At 37.3% G+C, this 20,979-nt stretch overlaps 1 protein-coding gene across 1 annotated transcript; it reads right to left on the bottom strand.

The window, feature by feature from the left end:
- Window positions 1–2,580: 2,580 nt before the first annotated feature.
- LOC106871907 (28S rRNA (cytosine-C(5))-methyltransferase) lies at window positions 2,581–20,979 on the bottom strand. The gene is made up of 8 exons (XM_089360886.1): window positions 20,780–20,979; window positions 16,513–16,701; window positions 14,666–14,774; window positions 12,518–12,638; window positions 11,479–11,620; window positions 7,516–7,631; window positions 6,159–6,337; window positions 2,581–3,287 (listed from the first exon to the last, which is right to left on the bottom strand). Exons 1-8 carry the CDS (start codon window positions 20,948–20,950, stop codon window positions 2,908–2,910), a joined length of 1,407 nt encoding a protein of 468 aa, XP_089217012.1. The 5' UTR covers window positions 20,951–20,979; the 3' UTR covers window positions 2,581–2,907.

Below are 20,979 nucleotides of genomic sequence, written 5' to 3'. Positions count from 1 at the left end.
TTGCATGAAAGACAAGAAGTGTACGAAACATTATCCTAAAAATTCATCGAAGAAACGCAAGCTGGTAGTGATGGATATCCATCATACAGAAGGGCACCACATGATGGAGGTTTTGAAATAAAAATTGGTCCCCATACAATTGGTAATCAATGGATAGTGCCTTACTGCCCTCTTTTGTCTAAGACAGTCAGTGCCCACATAAATGTTGAATATTGTAATTCTATGAAGTCAATTAAGTACATTTGTAAATATGTTAATAAGGGTTCTAATGCTGCAATGTTCACCTTTCAACAACAGACATTTCAAGATGAAGTGACACACTTCTAAATGGGATGGTGTGTTTGCAGCAGTGAGGCTTTTTGGAGAATATTTGGCTTTCCTATTCATGAACGATATCCTCCAGTGAAACAACTCTCTTCATTTAGAAAATGGACAAAAAATATATTTCACTACAGAAACTGCTGCTCAGCAATCCCTAGCTCCAAAACAAACTATATTAACATTTTTCAAACTGTGCCAGAAAGTCTCTTTCGCTAAAACCCTGCTGTACTATCAATTACCATCATATTATACATGGAACAACAGACAATGAAATTACAGAAAAAGAGGCACTGAGGTTGATAGTTATCCTGATATCCGATTTGACAATGTTCGGGGAAGAGTTTCTACTGTGCATCCAACTCATCAGGATTGTTTTTATTTACATCTGCTTCTCCATGAAATTCGTGGTCCACATCTTTTATTGACCTTCAAACTGTTGATGGTTATGTTTGTGCTTTGAATAGAGAAGCAGCTTTTAGGTTAGGTTTGTTACAGGATGATAGTCATTGGATGGCAGCAATGTGAGAGGCTTCTATGGCTTGCACAGGAAGCAATTTAAGAACACTGTTTGCCATTCTCCTTAAATACTGTGATTTAGAAGATCCAGGATCAATATGGCTAAGATATAGAAATTATCTTGTGGACGATTACAAGTACCAGATTCAATTACAATGTCCTGGCATGAAAATAGAATACAGTGGCAAACGGTGAACAGAGGAAGAATAATTTCATTGTCATTTTTAAGATGAACCTGAATTGCAACTTTGTACAATTCACTAATGGCAGCTAATTCAACATTACCGCCGTATGTTCTATCCCTACTCATGTGTGCTTGGTATTCCTGCATTGTACTATTAGGAATAAAAGAATGAAAATTATTGCATATGTATCATACGGACTCTTCCGGAGAGTTTGGTAATTCCTGCTGTTTTTGAGCAAGAGTGACACAATTCTGAACATGCAGTTACCATCACCCATGACTTTATTAGTGATTATAATTTTGTAAATTATAAAACACCTTCAATGTTGACTTGAAACGTCATCTTCGCGAAAAGAAAAGTGAATTGACTCTCAGTATTTAGCAGACGATAACTTCTTTATCATCTGTTCATAAATGGAAAACAAAAAATACTTCGGTTATTTCTGGATAATTTTGGTTTAAACATTGTCTATAGATACTTGTCTATAGATTTGTGAGTGTGTGTATGCGTGTTGCAGAGAGGGAGACAGGCAGACAGAAAAACAGAGAGCGAGAGACAGAGAGAAATAGATTGAAAGCACATTCATGTGTATCTCTGAATGACAACTGTATCAACGTTACTACCCCACTGCCACTCCATATTTGTCGCTAACACAACTGTCCTCCCCTTCTCTGATATCAGTCACTCTCTCTATGCCACTATGTTTCCGCTCACACTAACATCCTTCTCATTTTATCCAATGATAGCCCAACTTACCACTTCAATTTTATAAGTTACTAGTAGAGGCACCCGGCGTTGCTCGGGAATGAAATTGTTGCTTATATACTTGAAGAAACAAAGGCAAAATATGCTGTATAGAAATTTGAGGACATTCTGTAGATGGACTCTCAGATGAATGATGGCTGGGCGCCTCTAATGAATGGGGAAAATTGAAGATGTACCAAAAAGCCTCATTGGTACTTGGAAACTTTTATGAAAATTAAAATGGGGATTAAATGAAAAAAATGATTTACGTGAATATCCTCACAAGAGTAATTGAAATAAATGGCGATTGTGGAACCCCGCACGCACGCGCGCGCGCATACACACGTGTGTCTTTGTAAATATGTTTGTATACATTTATGTATGTGTGTGTTTGTAAGAGACAGAGTGTGAGTGAGAGAGAGAGGTTTGTTGTCATGTATACGTACATGCATAAATATACATACATCTGTGGATGTATGCATATGACAACACAGCCCTTGACTCACTCACACTCTGTCTCTTACAAACACGCACGCGCACGCATACACACGCGTGTCTTTGTAAATATGTTTGTATACATTTATGTATGTGTGTGTGTTTGTAAGAGACAGAGTGTGAGTGAGTGAAGGGGTGTGTGTGTGTATGTGTGTGAGACAGAGTGAGAGAGCGGTGTGTATGTAGTATTTACTCTCTCTCTCTCTCTCATACACACTCACACACAAAATAGAGAGTGAAGCTTTTATGCCGTTGTTACGTCAATACCGGAAGTTGACATTGAGGAACCTTTTTAAAGAAGTGAATCTTAAATATAAAGCAATATTATGTATTTTTAATTAAAAAAATCAAATGAAGAGCCTAAGATTTATCCGAGGTCAAATTATTCACACATTACAAGTATGGAAGCATTTGGTGAAGTCGATTTCACGTGAAAAGCGATTACACACACATCTCTGTTTTATATATAGTATAGATAAGATAAATACAAATATATAAAAACACTAAACTCATTATTATATTAGAAGATTAGAATGTATTAGAAAAACGATGATAATGATGATAATGATGATGATATATTTTATGGTTGATGTTTCAGAATGAGCAACGTTTTCGGTTTGATGAGTTATCAGTTTATAGTTTCCATTTAGAGTTGTTCAGGGTTGGACTCAACTAATGACAGATCACGTCTTACAAAACAAGCCACAAAGAAACCATTAGTTTTATCAATATTTGATGCAAACCGTAGACAATACTTAGAACTCTGATATCCCTCTAAGCCACGGTGAGGAAAATCTGGCATAATTTCCTTCAGGCAATATTCCTTCTGGAACATTTGAAAGACTGTATCAATGACTTGTTCATTTTCTTCTGGGAAGACAGAACATGTGGAATAAACGACTCTTTTAACACTGGGGAAGCTGAGTGCATGTATCAGTAACTTTCTCTGAATAAAATACAGTTTCTGTAAGCGGTCATTGGTTGTAGGATTACTGTCAAGTACATTGTCCATTCTGGAAATTATGCCTGGAGAAAAGGAGATAGAAAACAACACAAAATGAATTCCTCATCATAAATGTCTTCAACTACACATTTATAAATCATATTGGTTTAACATGATCAACACAAGTTACAGTGCCCACGAGTTAGCCCATTACAGGGTGGCTAAGTCTGATAGAAACAAGTCAAATCAGTAGTCTCTCTTGTAATTTGTCTCACCAGGAAGAGGATATCAGTTGTCCCCTGCTCTAACACAAATCTGCACTACACTTGATCTAAGGAAATTTCCTTCCTAATTAGCTGTTCAAGAACTCTTTCTCTTACTGCCATAACATCATCATTTGAGTTCATTTCCCATGCGGGCATGGGTTGGACAGCTTGACAAGAGCTAGCAAGACCAGGGTCCACACCAGGTTCCTAAGTCAATTTTGGCTTGGTTTCTACAGCCCGATGCCCTTCCTAATGCCAACCACCTTACAGAGTGTACTGGGTACTTTTTATGTTGTACCATCACCAGTTTTCATGTGACACCAGCACCTACACCAGTGCTGTTTATGTGGTATCTTGGTTTTAGGATCCAAATTCTGTTGTGGTGGGTGGGTCTTCTTGAGTACAGCAATATCAATTTTCTGCTTTTTGTAGTTTCTTATTTCTAGAACATTTGTTTTTCCCTTTAATAAGTTAATGATGAGACTGCTCTGTTGCTAATCATTTTGAATAACCTCTTCCTGTACTTCCTGATTGACAAACTCATTAACTAATGAGTATCCTTACTTTATTAAATATTTACAACATTTCCAAGCCTGTGTCTAACCTTCATACCCTTAATAGCCATTTCCAATGTACTGCCATTAAATTCAAATAACTGATCCTTATGAAGGGTTTAATTGAGGTCCTTCCTCACCTCCTAAGCATTCTCCTTAATCAGTACTTCTCTTAATAGCATCTCAATGCCTCTGTCTGTCAGTGAGGGCAAGTGTACCATTTCCATTAAAAACTCAATATAGTTGTCAACCATAAATGAGTGTGATTTGGTAAGAACGTACCACCATGACTGTGGTGATTGATTTAGGGCTCTATAGAACTGTAATCAGATAAACATACCCTCACTCTTTCATTCCCTTCATCCAGAACATCCAACATATGACAGCTGCACCAATATTAGGCTGGTACTCTTTTACAGTTTAGTAGATTGCTGGAATGTGAAAGGTGCCTTACTGAAGAACACGACATGCTACCCAGTCAAGGAATTGAACCCCTGACCTCGCGATTGTGAGCCTCATACACTAACCATTAGTTCTCCATTAATGAAACCCTGTTTCATATTGACTTACCAGAGCTTCTCACATCACAGAACATTGGCAAACTTTTTATTTTCAATGTCTACTTCTCTCCTTGCTTAACCTAAAGTTTAGCCTTCTCTTCTAGTCATGTCTGGCCCTATGCTTTCCCCCTTTCTTCCAAGCTAAAATACAGATCTTTCAAAAAAAAAAGTTCCATTTGTAGATCTGGTCAGAGGTTCACAACAGATTGTCATGGAAAATGGACCTGTTGTCTTCTATGTTACAGATCTTTATCTCCTTTTCAACATATGTATTAGCTAGTACTTCTTTGAAACCCATGTCTGCTAAGCATTAAGATTGCATGTTCACTTCAATCCAAAAATAAACCTTAAAACTTTCTTAACTACAGTAACACAGAAAAATGGCGAACAAACAGTTACAAAAGAAGATACTTACAAAATATTCGCAGAGAGAAAAATATAAGGGAGGTAATTGCTTTATCGAATTTTAACGCAAATTTTAATTTATTTTTAATGAATTTAGACTTATAGTATGAGCTTTTTATGCTGATGTTGGCTAAATAATGTCATTTATAACAGAAAAGTAATTAAGATAGTCATGCATTCAATGTCTTCTATTGATAAAGATCAGAAATATTCCAAAACTTACTAAAGTCCACATCCAAAGAAAAACGAGGAAAAGTTGGAATTTCCTAATATATAAAGATGTGGAGAGAAAGAAAATTCATTTAAAACTTATCAGTTTTAGACAATTAAGGTAGGATTGAGCCAAAAAATTTTTAAATGTTTATACTGAATTTGAAGAGAAAGGACTTTCCTGCATTAGCAAGTAAAATGACCTCAAAAGGTTTTGGAGAAATCTGCTTTATGCAAGCCATATAACTCCTCAAAACTTTTCTTATTTTTTAGAATTTTCAGAAAATTTTTGTGAATTTGTGTTCAACACGTAGGAATTCATACGATTATGTAAAAACGAAAATAGCAAAGAAATTTTGGTGCCTGATTTAAGGCCTATTTAGCTGTTATTTTTAGCACGTCTCATAATCACCTCATACCCTCCTCGTTCGTTTGTCAATCTGATGTATTGATGTTTTTCAATATCTTTCTCTCCATAAATATTTTTAACAGTTTATTGCTGGGATTTAAGCCCAAAATTTGGATTGTCCATATTTTAAACTGATTTAAAAAGAAAAATTCGATAAATTAACCAAAGAATTCATCATCATCATCATCATCGTTTAACGTCCGCTTTCCATGCTAGCATGGGTTGGACGATGTGACTGAGGACTGGTGAAACCAGATGGCTACACCAGGCTCCAATCTGATTTGGCAGAGTTTCTACAGCTGGATGCCCTTCCTAACACCAACCACATGTAGAATACAAATTCACAAAAATTTTCTCAAAATTCCCCAAAATAAAAGTTACGAGGGGTTACATGGCATGCTTAAAGCAGAATTCCGCCAAAGTCCTCTGTTCTCTATATTTGTGCCCTCACTTTCCAAAGATATACATCATCAAAACAGCTGTCATTCTTTGTAGTTTTGAAAAAAAAGATTGTATTTAGAGATAAACTAAAACGTGATTGAGATCATACCTGATCCAGTACATGATGGATCTACCAGAATGAATTCCACATCTTTAAATCGACAGTCAGCAGGATCTAGCCTCATAAAATCACCAAAGATAGTTTCAACAATTCCACTGCCTGTCTTTGCAATGAAATGTTTTAAAGTCTCCATTCGACGTGCATCCCTTTCAATAGCATAAATTTTTCTGCCAAATGAAGAATATATGCAAATCAAATAAACAAAGTTAAAAGAGAGTTGCAAGTTAAAGCTACTTCATAAATGTAATTTGTACTAAATTTGTTTTATTTCATATCCTAATTTCCCATAAGTGGTAAACTATAGCCAAACAACAAATATGTGTTTCACTATTTTAAATAAAAAGATTTTGTGCTGATATGTTTTAATTCTGTAGCATTTAAACCAACCTTATTCAGCCCAAATATTCTACCTGTTCTATATTCAAACTAGCCAGATCCAGCCTCTCACACTTTTCCTACCAATGTCATTAAAAAAAGTAAACAATCTCATCAATACAATTGTGAAGCTACATGCTAATGTATGATTAATTCAAAACAATTGCTGCCATGCAAAAAAGGACCTGTGCTACTTCCACATTAAAAAGCACCCATGCTGGTGCCACATTAAAAAGCACCCATGCTGGTGCCACATTAAAAAGCACCCATGCTAGCACCATGTATAAAGCATTTCTGCTGGTACCATGTATAAAGCATTTCTGCTGGTACCATGTATAAAGCATTTCTGCTGGTTCCACATAAAAAGCACTTGTATTGGTGCCACATGTAAAGCACCCATGCTGGTTCTTCACATAAAGCTGGTGCCATGTAAAAACGTACCCAGTACACTCTGTAAAGTAGTTGGTATTAGGAAAGATATCCATCCATAAAGACGATGCCAAAACAGACAAGTGGAGCCTGGTGGAGTTCTCTGGCTTGCCAGCTTCTGTCAAACCAACCAAGCCATGCCAACATGGAAAACAGATGCTAAATGATAATGATGACATTTGACAGAGTATTCTCAATGCATTGGTTTCATTTCTATTCATTTAATTCTTTTAGAAAAACAAAAAAAAATCAAGACTAAAACTGTTGGTAGCTTAATGGAATGATTAGAGATAAAATGATTCGACCAATCTAGTGAATTGGTAGAATTATTAAAGTGCCAGATCAGATGCCTGGCAGTTTTTATTCCTGTTATTTGATTCTGAGTTCAAGCTTGCTGTGGTCTACTGACCACCATAGAATTCAAAGAAGGAAGAGGAAGGGGAGAAGAATTGGTGGTGAGACTTTATTTCAGTTTATTTTATGGAAGAAATTTCCATTAAATGCTATTGTGAAAAGATTAGACAAAAATAATTCTTCTTACCCAACATTATTCATCAAAGCGGCAAGATGAGTAGTTTTGTTCCCTGGAGCAGCACAGCAGTCAATAACACAGCTCCCCTCAGTGGGTGACAAAACATAAGCAGGGAAGCAACTGGCCTACAAAAAATAAAATAAAAATAAAAACACAAGTAAAACAATATTTGAGGAAGTAAGACTATTCGAAAACTTTTTAACAAAGACAAAAGCAACAGCTAACAATTCTGCCATAGTTTGCCTTAGTTTATATATTTCCAGTAATAATGGATTCAAATTTTGGCAGAAGGTCCATAGTTTAGGGGAGGGGCTTAATTACATCGACTCTTCCATCCTATCTCATTGGATAGATGGTTACATTGGACCAATTGTGTTCAATTTACTCTGCATTTATCCTCCTCCCTTCTAAAGCCTGTCACCACCCTGATTACACCAACAAACTTATTTGTTTTCTTTTACAGATATTCAGCCTCTATCACCACTCTAGCCACTGAGTCACATATATTTCTGTCACCTCCTAACCATCTAAGCTAGGTTGCCTTTAACCCTTTAGCATTCACATTATTTTGTCAAATGTAATGCTTATTTATTTACATTGATTTGAAATGATCATGTATTATCTTGCAACTTTGAGATTTCAATGATGTGATTGTATAGTTTTACAATGACATTCTTAGGTAGGTGCAAGAGGCCAGATCTGGTCAGTTTGAACATAAAGCAGGAAAAAAATTTGGGGCTAGAGATGGCTTGTTTAAATACCAAGGGTTAATATACATATAGTTACTTTGGTTAATTTATCGAATTTTTTCTTTTTAAATCAGTTTAAAATATGGACAATCCAAATTTTGGGCTTAAATCCCAGCAATAAACTGTTAAAAATATTTATGGAGAGAAAGATATTGAAAAACATCAATACATCAGATTGACAAACGAACGAGGAGGGTATGAGGTAATTATGAGACGTGCTAAAAATAACAGCTAAATAGGCCTTAAATCAGACACCAAAATTTCCTTGCTATTTTCGTTTTTACATAATCGTATGAATTCCTACGTGTTGAACACAAATTCACAAAAATTTTCTGAAAATTCTAAAAAATAAGAAAAGTTTTGAGGAGTTATATGGCTTGCATAAAGCAGAATTCTCCAAAACCGTTTGAGGTCATTTTACTTGCTAATGCAGGGGTTAGCTGTGCAAACTCCAAGAGAAGTCCTGGTGGAATTCACTTTTCTCTTCAAATTCAGTATAAAAATTTTTTTTTTATTTTTTGGCTCAATCCTACCTTAATTGTCTAAAACTGATAAGTTTTAAATGAATTTTCTTTCTCTCCACATCTTTATATATTAGGAAATTTCAACTTTTCCTTGTTTTTCTTTGGATGTGAACTTTAGTAAGTTTTGGAATATTTCTGATCTTTATCAATAGAAGACATTGAATGCATGACTATCTTAATTACTTTTCTGTTAAAAATGACATTATTTAGCCAACATCAGCATAAAAGGCTCATACTATAAGTAAACAGATGGCTTGTTTAAATACTAAATGGTTAATATACACACTGATCCTGGAATACTGAATACTGCTGTTAGTCGTCTCACACTCCCTCTCATCACTATCATTCATGCCTTTACCACTGAGTAAAAAGACGGATGAGCGAGCAGAGACATGGGTTTGTGACAAGGACATGGCTATCTCTCTATTATAAAAAACACACTCAGTTCAGTCTGTAGAATGTGAGGTTGTAAGGACCCTATCATCTTCTCATAACAGCTTTCAAGTGTTGGTGGGATGAAAATAACCCCTCAGTTCAATCTGTAAAGTGGTTGGTGTTAGAAAGGACATTCAGCTGTAGAAACCAACCCAGATAAAATTCAAGTTAGATGAACCACCCACAAAGTGAGTAAACCTGTCCAACCCATGCCAACTGATGTAAAACAATAAAGATGATATGATGGTGATATGCATACAAATATATACGTTTATTAAAGGTGCAAAAATCTTCACAAACTGTTACTCAGTTTCACATACCTGTTTGTCGGACAATTGTGATCATTCATGCATGCATACATACATATATTCAGTTCCACTGCATGACACCTTAGGCAAGTTCTTCTACTATAGCCCTAGTTGATGAAAGCCTTTTAAGTGGATTTGGTATCTAAAACTGAAAGAAGCTGCCGTATAGTCATATGTGCGTGTGCTTACTTGTTTTGACATCGTATGGTTGTTGGAAAAACATGTGACTGTCATACAAGCAGTGTCATCCGTTTTCAGTGTTTCAAAAAGACATGTCCAGTCATAGAGAAATATTACCTTGTTTGGAAACAAATGAGAGTTGTGATGACAGGAAGGGCACCTAGCCACAGAAAATTTGCTTCAAACAGTTTTGTCAGACCCATGCATGTATGAAAGTGAGCATTCGAAGGATTGAAGGACTTCCTAAACCCAGAACTTAGAATGACAAAGCTAAACATTCTTAGATATTTAGTTCCACCCAAAATAATTATTTATTGATTTTTCATTTGAACTATGGATGCAGAAAGTTTCCAAATAATACAAACTGAAACACATACATACACACATTGAACATTAAAAGCACCCAATACACTCTGTAAAGTGGTTGGCATTAGGAAGGGCATCCAGCCATAGAAACTGTCAAAACAGGAAAACACACAAAATGGAGCCCAGCTCCTGTCAAACTGTCCAACCCATTCCAGCACAGAAAATGGATGTTAAATGATGTACGAAGTGAGTCAGCTTCAACTAGAAATGAAATCTACTATTTTTATTATTCATTGTCTTTTAATGTCCATCTTTGCATGAGTCAAGCAGAGTGTGTCAAAGAGGGCGGCGAGCTGGCAGAATTGTTAGCACGCCAGGCGAAATGCTTAGCAGTATTTTGTCTGCCGCTACGTTCTGAGTTCAAATTCTGCCAAGGTCAACTTTGCCTTTCACCCTTTCGGGGTCGATTAAATAAGTACCAGTTATGCACTGGGGTCAATATAATCGACTTAATTCATTTGTCTATTCCTGTTTGTCCCCTCTGTGTGTAGCCCCTTGTGGGCAGTAAAGAAATAAGAGTGTGTCGAAGTAGATTTTCTACAGATGAGTGTCCTTCCTGTCATCTGTTTCCAAGCAAGGTAATATTTCCCCATGGCCAGACGTCTACGCAGAATATTGGAAATGAACAACATTGTTTATATGACAGTGACACTTGTTTATAACTACCAAGCAATGCCAAGACAAGGAGACACAAGCATACACCCGTACTCACTCCCCACACACACCTGACAGGCTTCTCTCAGTTTCAGGCTACCAAATCCACTCACAAAGCTTTGGTCAGCTCAGGGCTGTAGTAAAAAAGACAGAAGAGAGGCAGGAAAACTGCAAAAGTCTTGAGAGTATGCATGACTTTTACAGCTTTCCCCACCAGATTAGTGAGAATGACATGACGGATGTTCTGCTTTGACATTTACCAGTCAATGTTTGACAATAAATGTTATCATTAAATGTCAAACTAGTGTCAACTTCTTATATACATTAAGAGGAATAATAAGATTCAAGAAAAGCCTGTGTCTTAAAAATTATTATTATTTCAATATATATATAGACACACACACACACACATATATATATGATGGAATTCTTTCAGTTTCTGTCTACCAAATCCACTCACAAGGCTTTTGTAGGCCTGAGGTGTCATGCAGCGGGACTGAACCCAGAACCATGGAGGGTCATTATGCCAATAATAAATAAATGCTCTGGCTCTATTTCATTTCTTTACTTTTATTTGTTAACCAATTGACAAATAAAAATGAAGTGAAAAAGAACTAGTATGGGTGCTTATTATTGGCATAATGATCTTCCTAAGATTATTACTATTGAGGATGATGGATTAGGAGAATCAGTAGAGCTTTAGGAAAATGTAGTGGTAGCAAGGATTCTAAAGTCAACAAGAAACGAGTTACTTACTTTTTCTTGCAAAACTATTTCCCCAGACAAATACAATGGATGTTCATGGAATTCAGAACCAGCTGGAAAAACCAGGAGTGAAGGGATGTGAAGATCTCGCAGAAATTCACCAGAATTCATAAATTCTACGGCATTAACAAACCTGAAAATCAGCAAGATAAGCGAGAGTATAAGAGCAGAACTAGTAAAAATTAAACAAACTTGTGTGGTATAAACATGGTTCTCTGTCCAATCACACTGTGTGGTACCTTCAACAAGGTCTTTCTTTTTATAGCCTTAACTTTACCAATACCTTGAGAGTAGAATCTGGAAACAGAAACTATGTGGACACCCTTGGCTATCCACCTTTTCTTACTCTGGCATTGGCAGGACAAAACTTGTTCAGGCAATATTCTATAGCTGGAGGCTTTTCCTGACACCAACCATTGCGTCTTCAAGGAAAGTACTTTATTCTATGACTTCACCTATCAAAGTACTAAGCTGCCAGATTTTTTGTTTGGACACTAAACTTCACTTGTGAAGACCTGTTGAGGCAAGTGAAATCGAAATCGAGTTAAATTTGACAACTGGCACCCATGCCAACGTTGTCTCCTTCATTGGACACGAAACTCAGCTTGCGAAGACTTATTGGGGCAAGCGAAAGCAAAATTGTGATGGCGTCTGTGCCCAGCGTCACCTTTCTGGCATTTGTGCCCGCGGCATGTGTAAGGACTTTCGAGCGAGATTGTTGCCAGTGCCCCTGGACTGGCTCTTGTGCGAGTGGCACATAAAATACACCATTTTGAGCGTGGCCGTTGCCAGTACCGCCTGACTGGCCTACGTGCTGGTGGCATGTAAAAAGCACCCACTACACTCTCTGAGTGGTTGGCGTTAGGAAGGGCATCCAGCTGTAGAAACTGTGCCAAATCAGATTGGAGCCTGGTGTAGCCATCTGGTTTCACCAGTCCTCAGTCAAATCGTCCAACCCATGGAAGCGAACATTAAACGATGAATAATAATAATAATAATTCTAACTTTTTATAGATGTGAGAAAACTTACTCTTCATAAGTTTTTCCTTTCCGGTGGATCCTTTTGTATCCATTTTCTTTAAATTTTTTGCAAACAGCTTTTGTTCTCACCTTGAGAGTATTGACACGGATATACCTGGGTAGAGTCAGCACTAAGATATACAAAATTATAGTTTAAGATTTTTTTCACATATATATATATATATATATATATATATATATATATATATATATATATATACACACATACATATATATCATTATCATCCTGCTAGGAGGAGGAGAGAGAGAGAGAGAGAGAATAAAAGGTGTATACATACACAAGTGTATGTGTATATACTTGTGTATACATCATCTAGAGTGTGGCAGCTCTCAATGGCCGTTTATAAGATTCTGTACTAAGAGTCAGTAAGGCATCACATTGCAGTGAATGCAACACATTTTTTACTGCATAGATTGGAACAATGTGAAATGGAATGCCTTGCTCAAGGACACAATGTGCTGCTTAATCCAAGAATTGATCCCATGACCAGACAATAAGTTCAACAGCCACACATTCACAACATAAGCTTATACACACATACTCCTACAACTGTTAAAAAATATGAACCAAAGGGAGCTGCTGTGTAATTGCTCAATCGGAAAATGAGAGCTAAACTTACTTTGGACAAGATAATTGTTCTATTGTAGGCGACACTACCACACTATCTCGGTCAGAGTTTCTCAACCAGGGTCCATGTGGCCTTTGGAGGCCCATATAAAATTTTGTTGTAAAAATTTATGTATAATAAGTTATATTTCTACAATTCACAAATTATTTTAACAATTTTTAAAAAATAATTCCTAATATCTAATTACAAAAATATGATGATTTCTTTAAACACTGAATGGCTAGGAGGGTCCACCTAAGTAGAATTGGAATTGTAGAGAGTCTACATGTAAGGAATGGTTGAGAAACACTAATTTAGGTAAACAGAGCAGGGTCATCTTAGAAGTATTACTATTACAGCCCCTAGCAAATCAGTGCATGAGGATCTATAGTAACTATTTATTGACAAAAAGCTGTGGTATACATAGATCAGAATTGGTGCCCTACACCTGTAAGACACTCCAACAGGCACCAGTGTGCCCTTGTCTTAGGACAACACTGAAATGAGGTAGTGAAGAATTAAGTGTACTTTCCAAGTCTGAGCATTGGATTTGAACTGAAGAACCAACAGTTGAGAGTCCAGCATCACATGTATTCATCTATTTCCTTTCTAACAGCAAAACAGTAACATTAGTTATGAATGTTCACAGCAGCAATGATTGTTTGCGAAGTATTAGATTGACTTTTATTTTCTATGCATCTACATATCTCAATTATGAAGTACAATGGCGATGGTGGATCTCTTAACATATTGGACAAGACAAGTGGAAGCAGCACTCTAGTGTGAGCTTCACTTTAACCTTGTCGGGTATCCGTAGGTATTAGGGACACTAATATTCTCTCACCTCAAAGGAAAGACCTCATCTTTGGGATGCAGTCCTGTGTTAAGGATGTGCATCTATGAGAGATCCCCAATGATAGTAAGGCACACTTGGATTGACTGTGAGGGCCCCAACAGGACTTTGCACAGAGTTTCTAGAATTCCAGGTGTGTACTAATTGAGCAGATCTATGGTCAATGATATTCCAGCAACAACCATTCTGTCCTTTTCTTGGACATTGTACATACAGAACATTATCCAAAGTGTCTTTCTTCTTTTAAAATGGTGTAATTTGAGGGATATTTGACTGCTGTATTTAGCAGACTGAGTAACCTCACAGAGACTTCTTCGATGTCTTATATAATTACTGTAAGTCAGCTTGGTAGACACCATCCATCTCTTTTGTAATTTATATCCAAGCAAGATGAAGTGGGGGCTGTAAGCTAACTGAAAACATGGTTACAGTATTGCTACTGCTCAAAGTTGAATTCTTCCTACCCTGTGCTACCTGTTTAAACCTGGGTGGATTGCTCAATTTGAGTGTTAAATGTGATGTCCAACTTTACATAGTTCAAATATAATTTTATCTTTCATGTGCTTTACAATAATTTCTCAACGGTTGCCTTACTCCAACAGAATATCAGTTAAAAAAACAAAAAAACAATAATAATGACATACATATAAAAAGAAGCATAACATGTCCAACATACCATTTTCATTATCGTAGGTCAGTAATTCTTTCACATTATCAAGACCTTTTTCTTTTATTAACAATTCACAGTGGTTATTGATTTTGTCTCGATATTTCCTCATAACATTCTGAAATTGAACAACAACAATTTCTTTTTAACCCTTTCATTACCATATTTCTGCTGAAATATATAACCATTGTTTCAATTAATTTTTTTAATAATTAAGAATTTAGCACAATAATTTTGTAATTATTAAGCTCGTGCTTGCAGCTTTAGCATTTAAACTGGCCATATGAGGCCCAAATATTCTACTTGTTTTATGTTCAAACTGACCAGATTTCACCTCTTGCACCTACCATAGACAATGTCATTCCAAAAATAAACAATCACATCATCAAAATCTCAAACCTATGATTAATTCAAAATAATGCGAACCGACAAGCATTACATTTGAGAGTAATCAGAATGCTAAAGAGTTAACATAAAATTTTGATAGATTTGAATTTAGATCACTTTAAAACAGGATGTTTGTGTCCTCGAACCAGGAGCAGTCTCAGGCTGGATGGTAACAAAAGAGTCAATAAGTAATCAGTGGTTTTATACACACATATATGTATGGTGTTAGGAAGGGCATCCAGCTGTAGAAACCAAGCCAAAATAGCCTGGAGTCTGGTGCAGCTCTTCAGCTTACCAGTTTCAGTCAGCCCATCTAACCCATGCCATGGAAAACACACTAAATGATTAGAAAATTACTATTTTTAAATCTCACAATGAGAGATATTCAGCAACAGCACTTTGTAGTAAAGGCTGTTTGCCAACATGACATGGCAGTCCTGGTTTAGGATGAATGTAGCTGTAATTTAGCCCCAGGAAACATCGTCTCCAGCTGGCTATATGACATGGTCTGTGTCCTTGTATTTTCGAACAAAGGAATCTAGCACACCCACTCGGAAATTGCGATACACAGATATTGTTTTGAGCTGAATGGGGGTGCTAGATTCCCTTGTCTGAAAATATAAGGACACAGATCGTGTCGTAGCCAGCTGGAGACGATGTCTCCTGGGGCTAAATTACAGCTACATTCGTCCTAAACCAGGACTGCCATGTTATGTTGGCAAATAATCTTTACTAAACACTAAATGATGATGGAAAACAGACACTAAATGATGATGATGATGATGTGTGTATTTTGCATTTAAGGCTGTCTTCATTGGTTATTTCTCCAATCATATTTTAATACCTAATTTCCAAACACATACACCATATGCAAGCAGATGCAGTCTACTGAGGCAGATTTTCTATGGCCAGATGCCCTTCCTGTCAACAACCATTACCTGTTTCCATGCAAGGTAATATTTCCTCCATGGTCAGACATGCTTTCTATGGAAGATTGGAAATGGAAACTTCTTGCATAACAGTGATGCTTGTTTACAAGCATCACATGAATATTTGAATATTGGAAATGAAAGCCATCTATTTACAACATTCATACAATGTCAAAGACTAGGAGACATAAACATACACACACTCACATATATAAGATGGGCTTCTTTCAGTTTCCATCTACCAAATCTACTTACAAGACTTTGGTTAGCCCAGGGCTACAGTACAAGACATTTGCCCAAAGTACTATGCAGAAGAACTGAACTTAAATCCATGTTGTTAGACCACAGAGCCACAACTACTTGGAACATTCTAACATGTATCCTGCTATTCATTAATGTCACATTATCATATAGTTGCTATTGTTGCAATTGACAAGAGATGCTTTGCTCACAGTCCAACGAGGAAAAAACAAATTTATGTAAAAAAGAAAAGAAAAGAAAGAACATCAAAAAGTCTCAGCAGAAGGTAAAATACTCAACTTTAAACCGTCTGGAACCACAGATGCCTTTACCAAAAATTTTATCATACAGCAGCAATTGTAAAAGTGGCATATTTTGTCGTAAGGCGTAAGTCTCATTTTTCAGAATATTCAGAGAAGTTGCTATTTCATGAAGAATGTTTTGGTATTTTAAACCTTGACAAACTAAAGCATAGAGCTTCTTCTTATTCTGGAAAAAAAAACAAAGGCAGAGTTTTGGTTAAATTAAAAATATATTGATGGTACAGAAAGTCTCACCTACCCTTTTATTTCTCTGGCTGCTGGGTGCATAATGCTACCCACCTCAACAGCATTATCAAGCTTTTAAGTGACTTTAGTAGGATTTGATCTGTTGCAAACATCCAGAGTGATCCTTTGGTTTGAGGATTTCTGACCTATCTATGCCGCATAACCCCTCCACAAAAGTAGATCGAAACATTTTAGCCAATTTTCACTTCCTTTCTCAAACATCCAAGTAACTTCCATTTACTCCAACCCAGAATCTCCCTCCCATATTCCCCTCATTAGCCTATTCTCCTTCTACTCCTCCTATACATCAATAACCTACTTGCTGCCACACCTAGAAAATGATACAACCATTCATTTCCCTCTAGTCTTTCCCAATTGTGCATCATCCATTTGCAACCAAGACAACACACACTAAACCTGCATTGATTTCATGAACAGAAACTTTGAGAGTATCGTCTCGTACTACTTTGCCAATCTCATCGTTAAAAACAAAAACTGAAACATTATTTACAAGAAAACACTTCTGCACAACACCTACACTCAACATAAGCAGCACTCAGTTGGAGCCCTCACAGTAGCTCCAGATCTCTCCTAATGAATGCAATTGCCGGTGATACATAAAAGGCACCAAGTACACTCTGTGGAGTGGTTGGCATTAGGAAGGGCATCTAGCCATATAAACCAAACCAAAACAGAGCAGAGCCTGGCAAAGCTCTCCAGTTTACCATTTCCAGTCAAACGGTCTAACCTATGCCAGAATAGAAAATGGATGTTAAATGATGATAATAGTGATTGCATTTCAAACATGAGCTCTTTTCTTCAACGTCAGAAAATATTAGAGTCCCTAACAGCAACAGATACCCCATAAGGTTAAAATAGGACTCACAAGAGAGTACTGCTTCCATTTCTAGGACAGTGCTGTTGTTTCACACACACACATCCTCGACCACATCCAGCATCTGGAACACAGATGTGCTGGTTTATCACTTTACCTTTTCTGTCACTACTATAATGACCTCTGTTCCTCAGAACTGGCTGGTCATATATCTTCCCCACTTAGGCATCCCTGACCCATTTGTCTTTCCCCTTCTCATCACTCCTGTTGCAGCCACCACAACTACCCCCAGCCCTGCACTAATGACTTTTCCCAGTCCCTCCTTCCCGGAACACTGGTCTCCAAGAATCTTCTCCTTGCAACAATTCAATGGTCTCTGAAGACCTACAAAGGCCATGGGTGCTAACCCATCCTCCAGACTCATCAAGTAAAACAAACTAATTGGATTAATTATGCACACCATGTTGTATGATGGTGGCAGCCAATCCTCACTGATTAAACCAAGGAAATCATTTTTCCATTCGATTTTCTATAGGCACACAATCGTGGCCGTCAGGCATGGGTCAACAGGCCATGATCGTAACCCAGATAGATGCATTTAATTTATAGGCATTTGTTAGGGTCTAATGTCACTCAAACGCTCCAATACCCCACAGAATGCAAGAGGATGAATAGTTCAACTAATGACTTTTCAGATGATGTAAAACTTGCCACCATTATATATTAAGAAGATATTTTAACTATTTTTTGTTTTTTATGTGCATGGTAGTCTCATTTTCATAAAATGTGCTCAGCAGACCATGTTATGTAAGTGCAGATCCCAGGTAACATGTTTTCGATGTCTTAATGCCATCTGGGACTTCTCATGGCCCGAAACTTGATTCCACCTCACCCCTGTTGGCGTCTCAAACGATGAGGACAGTTCCCGCTGATTGGTACCCAACCTTTACTCCAGTCATCTGGTCTGTCAATGATAACATAGCATTCGTAAGTGAACAGAACTGTTGAAAAATCTATCTTCATGTATTCTTCTGCCCATTTCAGTCACTTCTGCTTGTGAACAGCCTTCGGAGGGGACCTTGTAACAGGTTTAACATTCCTGGCTACCTGCTTCAAGAGGTGACACCTGGTAGTTTTCAATACCTCTTTCCTGCTGCAACATTTGAAGACTTCTCTACTTGTCAGACATGGGTTCCACACAACTTCCCTTTTCACAAGTATGATGCAAAGCAACCCTCAACTTGCCCTTCTCTGCCCTTGAGCAGACAGAAATAGGAGACTGCACTAATTTCTTCACTGTTCGGTGATCTCTTCCCAGTATTTTTCCAAGCTCTAACACGATGGTTAACTTTTCATTCGAGGTAGAATCACGTTTCTGACCCATAATGACACTTAAATTGGGCACCTGCCTAGTAATTTGTGACAGCAGAAATGTTGTTCACAAGCGATAATGTTTGCCGTTTGTTTTCGCCTGTGCAGATCTGATTTATTTTAAGAGAATGTGCGCAGATAGATGTTGCCAACAGTCAGTTGGAAAACAACTGACTTTGAATGAATATACATTTATTTTATTGAGAGTAGATTGAGTTGCCTAATAATGTGGGACACAGTGTGAACAGAAATAGTAGGGAGCAGGAAGTGGGGCTAAAAAAAATCTTAGATTTTCAAATTTTTCTTTTTTATAGCATAACTGTTTATGGGGGAAAATATTGAAAAACATCAATACATATTTGGGTGAGAAAAAACAAGGAGGGTGGTCTTGCAATGTGCTAGAAACAACAGCCAAATCTCCATTAAATCACACACTTTTTCCTCTGAAAAGATTAAATTTCTTTTTAACCGAAAAGGTTTCTCCCATGTTTTTTAAGTGCGTGGTGAAAAAAGAAAAAAATTAGCCTAAATCGGTCTTGAGGGGGTGACGGGAATGAAAAAAAAAACTATAGATTAAAAAATTTTTTTTCTTTTTTTCGCGAAAAGATGCCTCCCTTCATTCTGGAGACTGTGCTGAAAAACAAAATTGGAAAAAATCCCAGTCAAAACGGAGAAATTCCAACTTCTGGGGGCCGTTTCCAACAAATCTTTACATACACTCAATCTACAGGATCTAAGTGATTACTTGTTCAACGTTTCGTTAAAAAGTATCCGTTTTTCTGGAAGTTATGAGGCAACAAAGTCGGGGGAGTACATCTGTAGTTTTGCCGATTATTAGCACTGTGACGTTTCCTAATGTCTGTGTTATAAATAGAGGAACGGGAAGAACGATGCCATGGATTCCTATGTACATATTCAGGAATAAGACATCTGGTTATCTTGGGTCATATCAATTAAAATGTTGGCACTCCGTCGCTTACGACGACGAGGGTTCCAGTTGATCCGATCAACGGAACAGCCTGTTCGTGAAATTAACGTTCAAGTGGCTGTGCACTCCACAGACACGTGTACCCTTAACGTGTGACAAGGCTGGCCCTTTGAAATACAGGCACAACAGAAACAGAAAGTAAGAGTGAGAGAAAGTTGTGGTGAAAGAGTACAGCAGAGTTCGCCACCATCCCCTGCCGGAGCCTCGTGGAGCTTTAGGTGTTTTCGCTCAATAAACACTCACAACGCCTTGTCTGGGAATCGAAACCGCGATCCTATGACCGGGAGTCCGCTGCCCTAACCACTGGGCCATTGCGCCTCCACATCAATTAAAATGAACTGTAAATATAACAAAATTTTAAATTTTAAAAATCGCAGGTTTGTTTGTCACATGGTTTCAGGTTCAATCCCACTGTGTGACACGTCGGGCAACAAGTGTTGGTTTGCTTATGTCCCAGTAACTTAGCGGTTCGGCAAAAGAAGCCAACAGAGTAAGTAACAGACTTCAAAAACATAAGTACTGAGATTGATTTGTTTGATTAGAGCCCTCCAATACGGTACCCCAGCATGGCTGCAGTCCAAATGAATGAAACGAGTAAAAGAAAGAAAATCAAAATTAGCAACATTTCGCCAAAAGTATCAAAATAAAACGATGAAAGAAATTAATTAAAGACAGAAAATCAATTACTTTCTTTCTTTAAATTCCGTGCCAATTAAAGACACCATGAGGGAATAATAATTTTGTGTTGAATCTTGCCTGGATTTTGCAAACTGATTTGTATTAAGATAAAAGTAAAGAAGTCATTAAATCATAAGCAATACTTACTGGATATTTTGACGCATAAACAAGAGACTTGACGTGAGCTTTCTTAGCTAAAGCATTGGTGAAAATATCAGCCGCTTGAACGTAAATATTATCAGCCATGCTTGAAGGCAACGTGGGAAATGTTTCGTTGCGACCGGCGGTGTAGTAGCAATCATGTTCCCAGCAAAACATAAACTCCTCCGGTCAACGACAGGCCCTCT

Source organism: Octopus bimaculoides, chromosome 12 (genome assembly GCF_046866305.1).
Source record: "Octopus bimaculoides isolate indiv1 chromosome 12, ASM4686630v1, whole genome shotgun sequence".
NCBI lineage: Eukaryota > Metazoa > Mollusca > Cephalopoda > Octopoda > Octopodidae > Octopus > Octopus bimaculoides.
This window is presented reverse-complemented; position numbering and strand designations above follow the sequence as displayed.

Bases quoted from the DNA above. Each gene is read 5' to 3' on its own strand.
- LOC106871907 (XM_089360886.1), bottom strand. From the start codon at position 20,950: ATGTTTTGCTGGGAACATGATTGCTACTACACCGCCGGTCGCAACGAA. The intron at 16,702-20,779 runs GTAAGTATTGCT...TTTTTTTTCCAG, and splicing joins TTTATGCGTCAAAATATCCA to AATAAGAAGAAGCTCTATGC. The intron at 14,775-16,512 runs GTTGAGTATTTT...GTTCAATTTCAG, and splicing joins GTGGTTCCAGACGGTTTAAA to AATGTTATGAGGAAATATCG.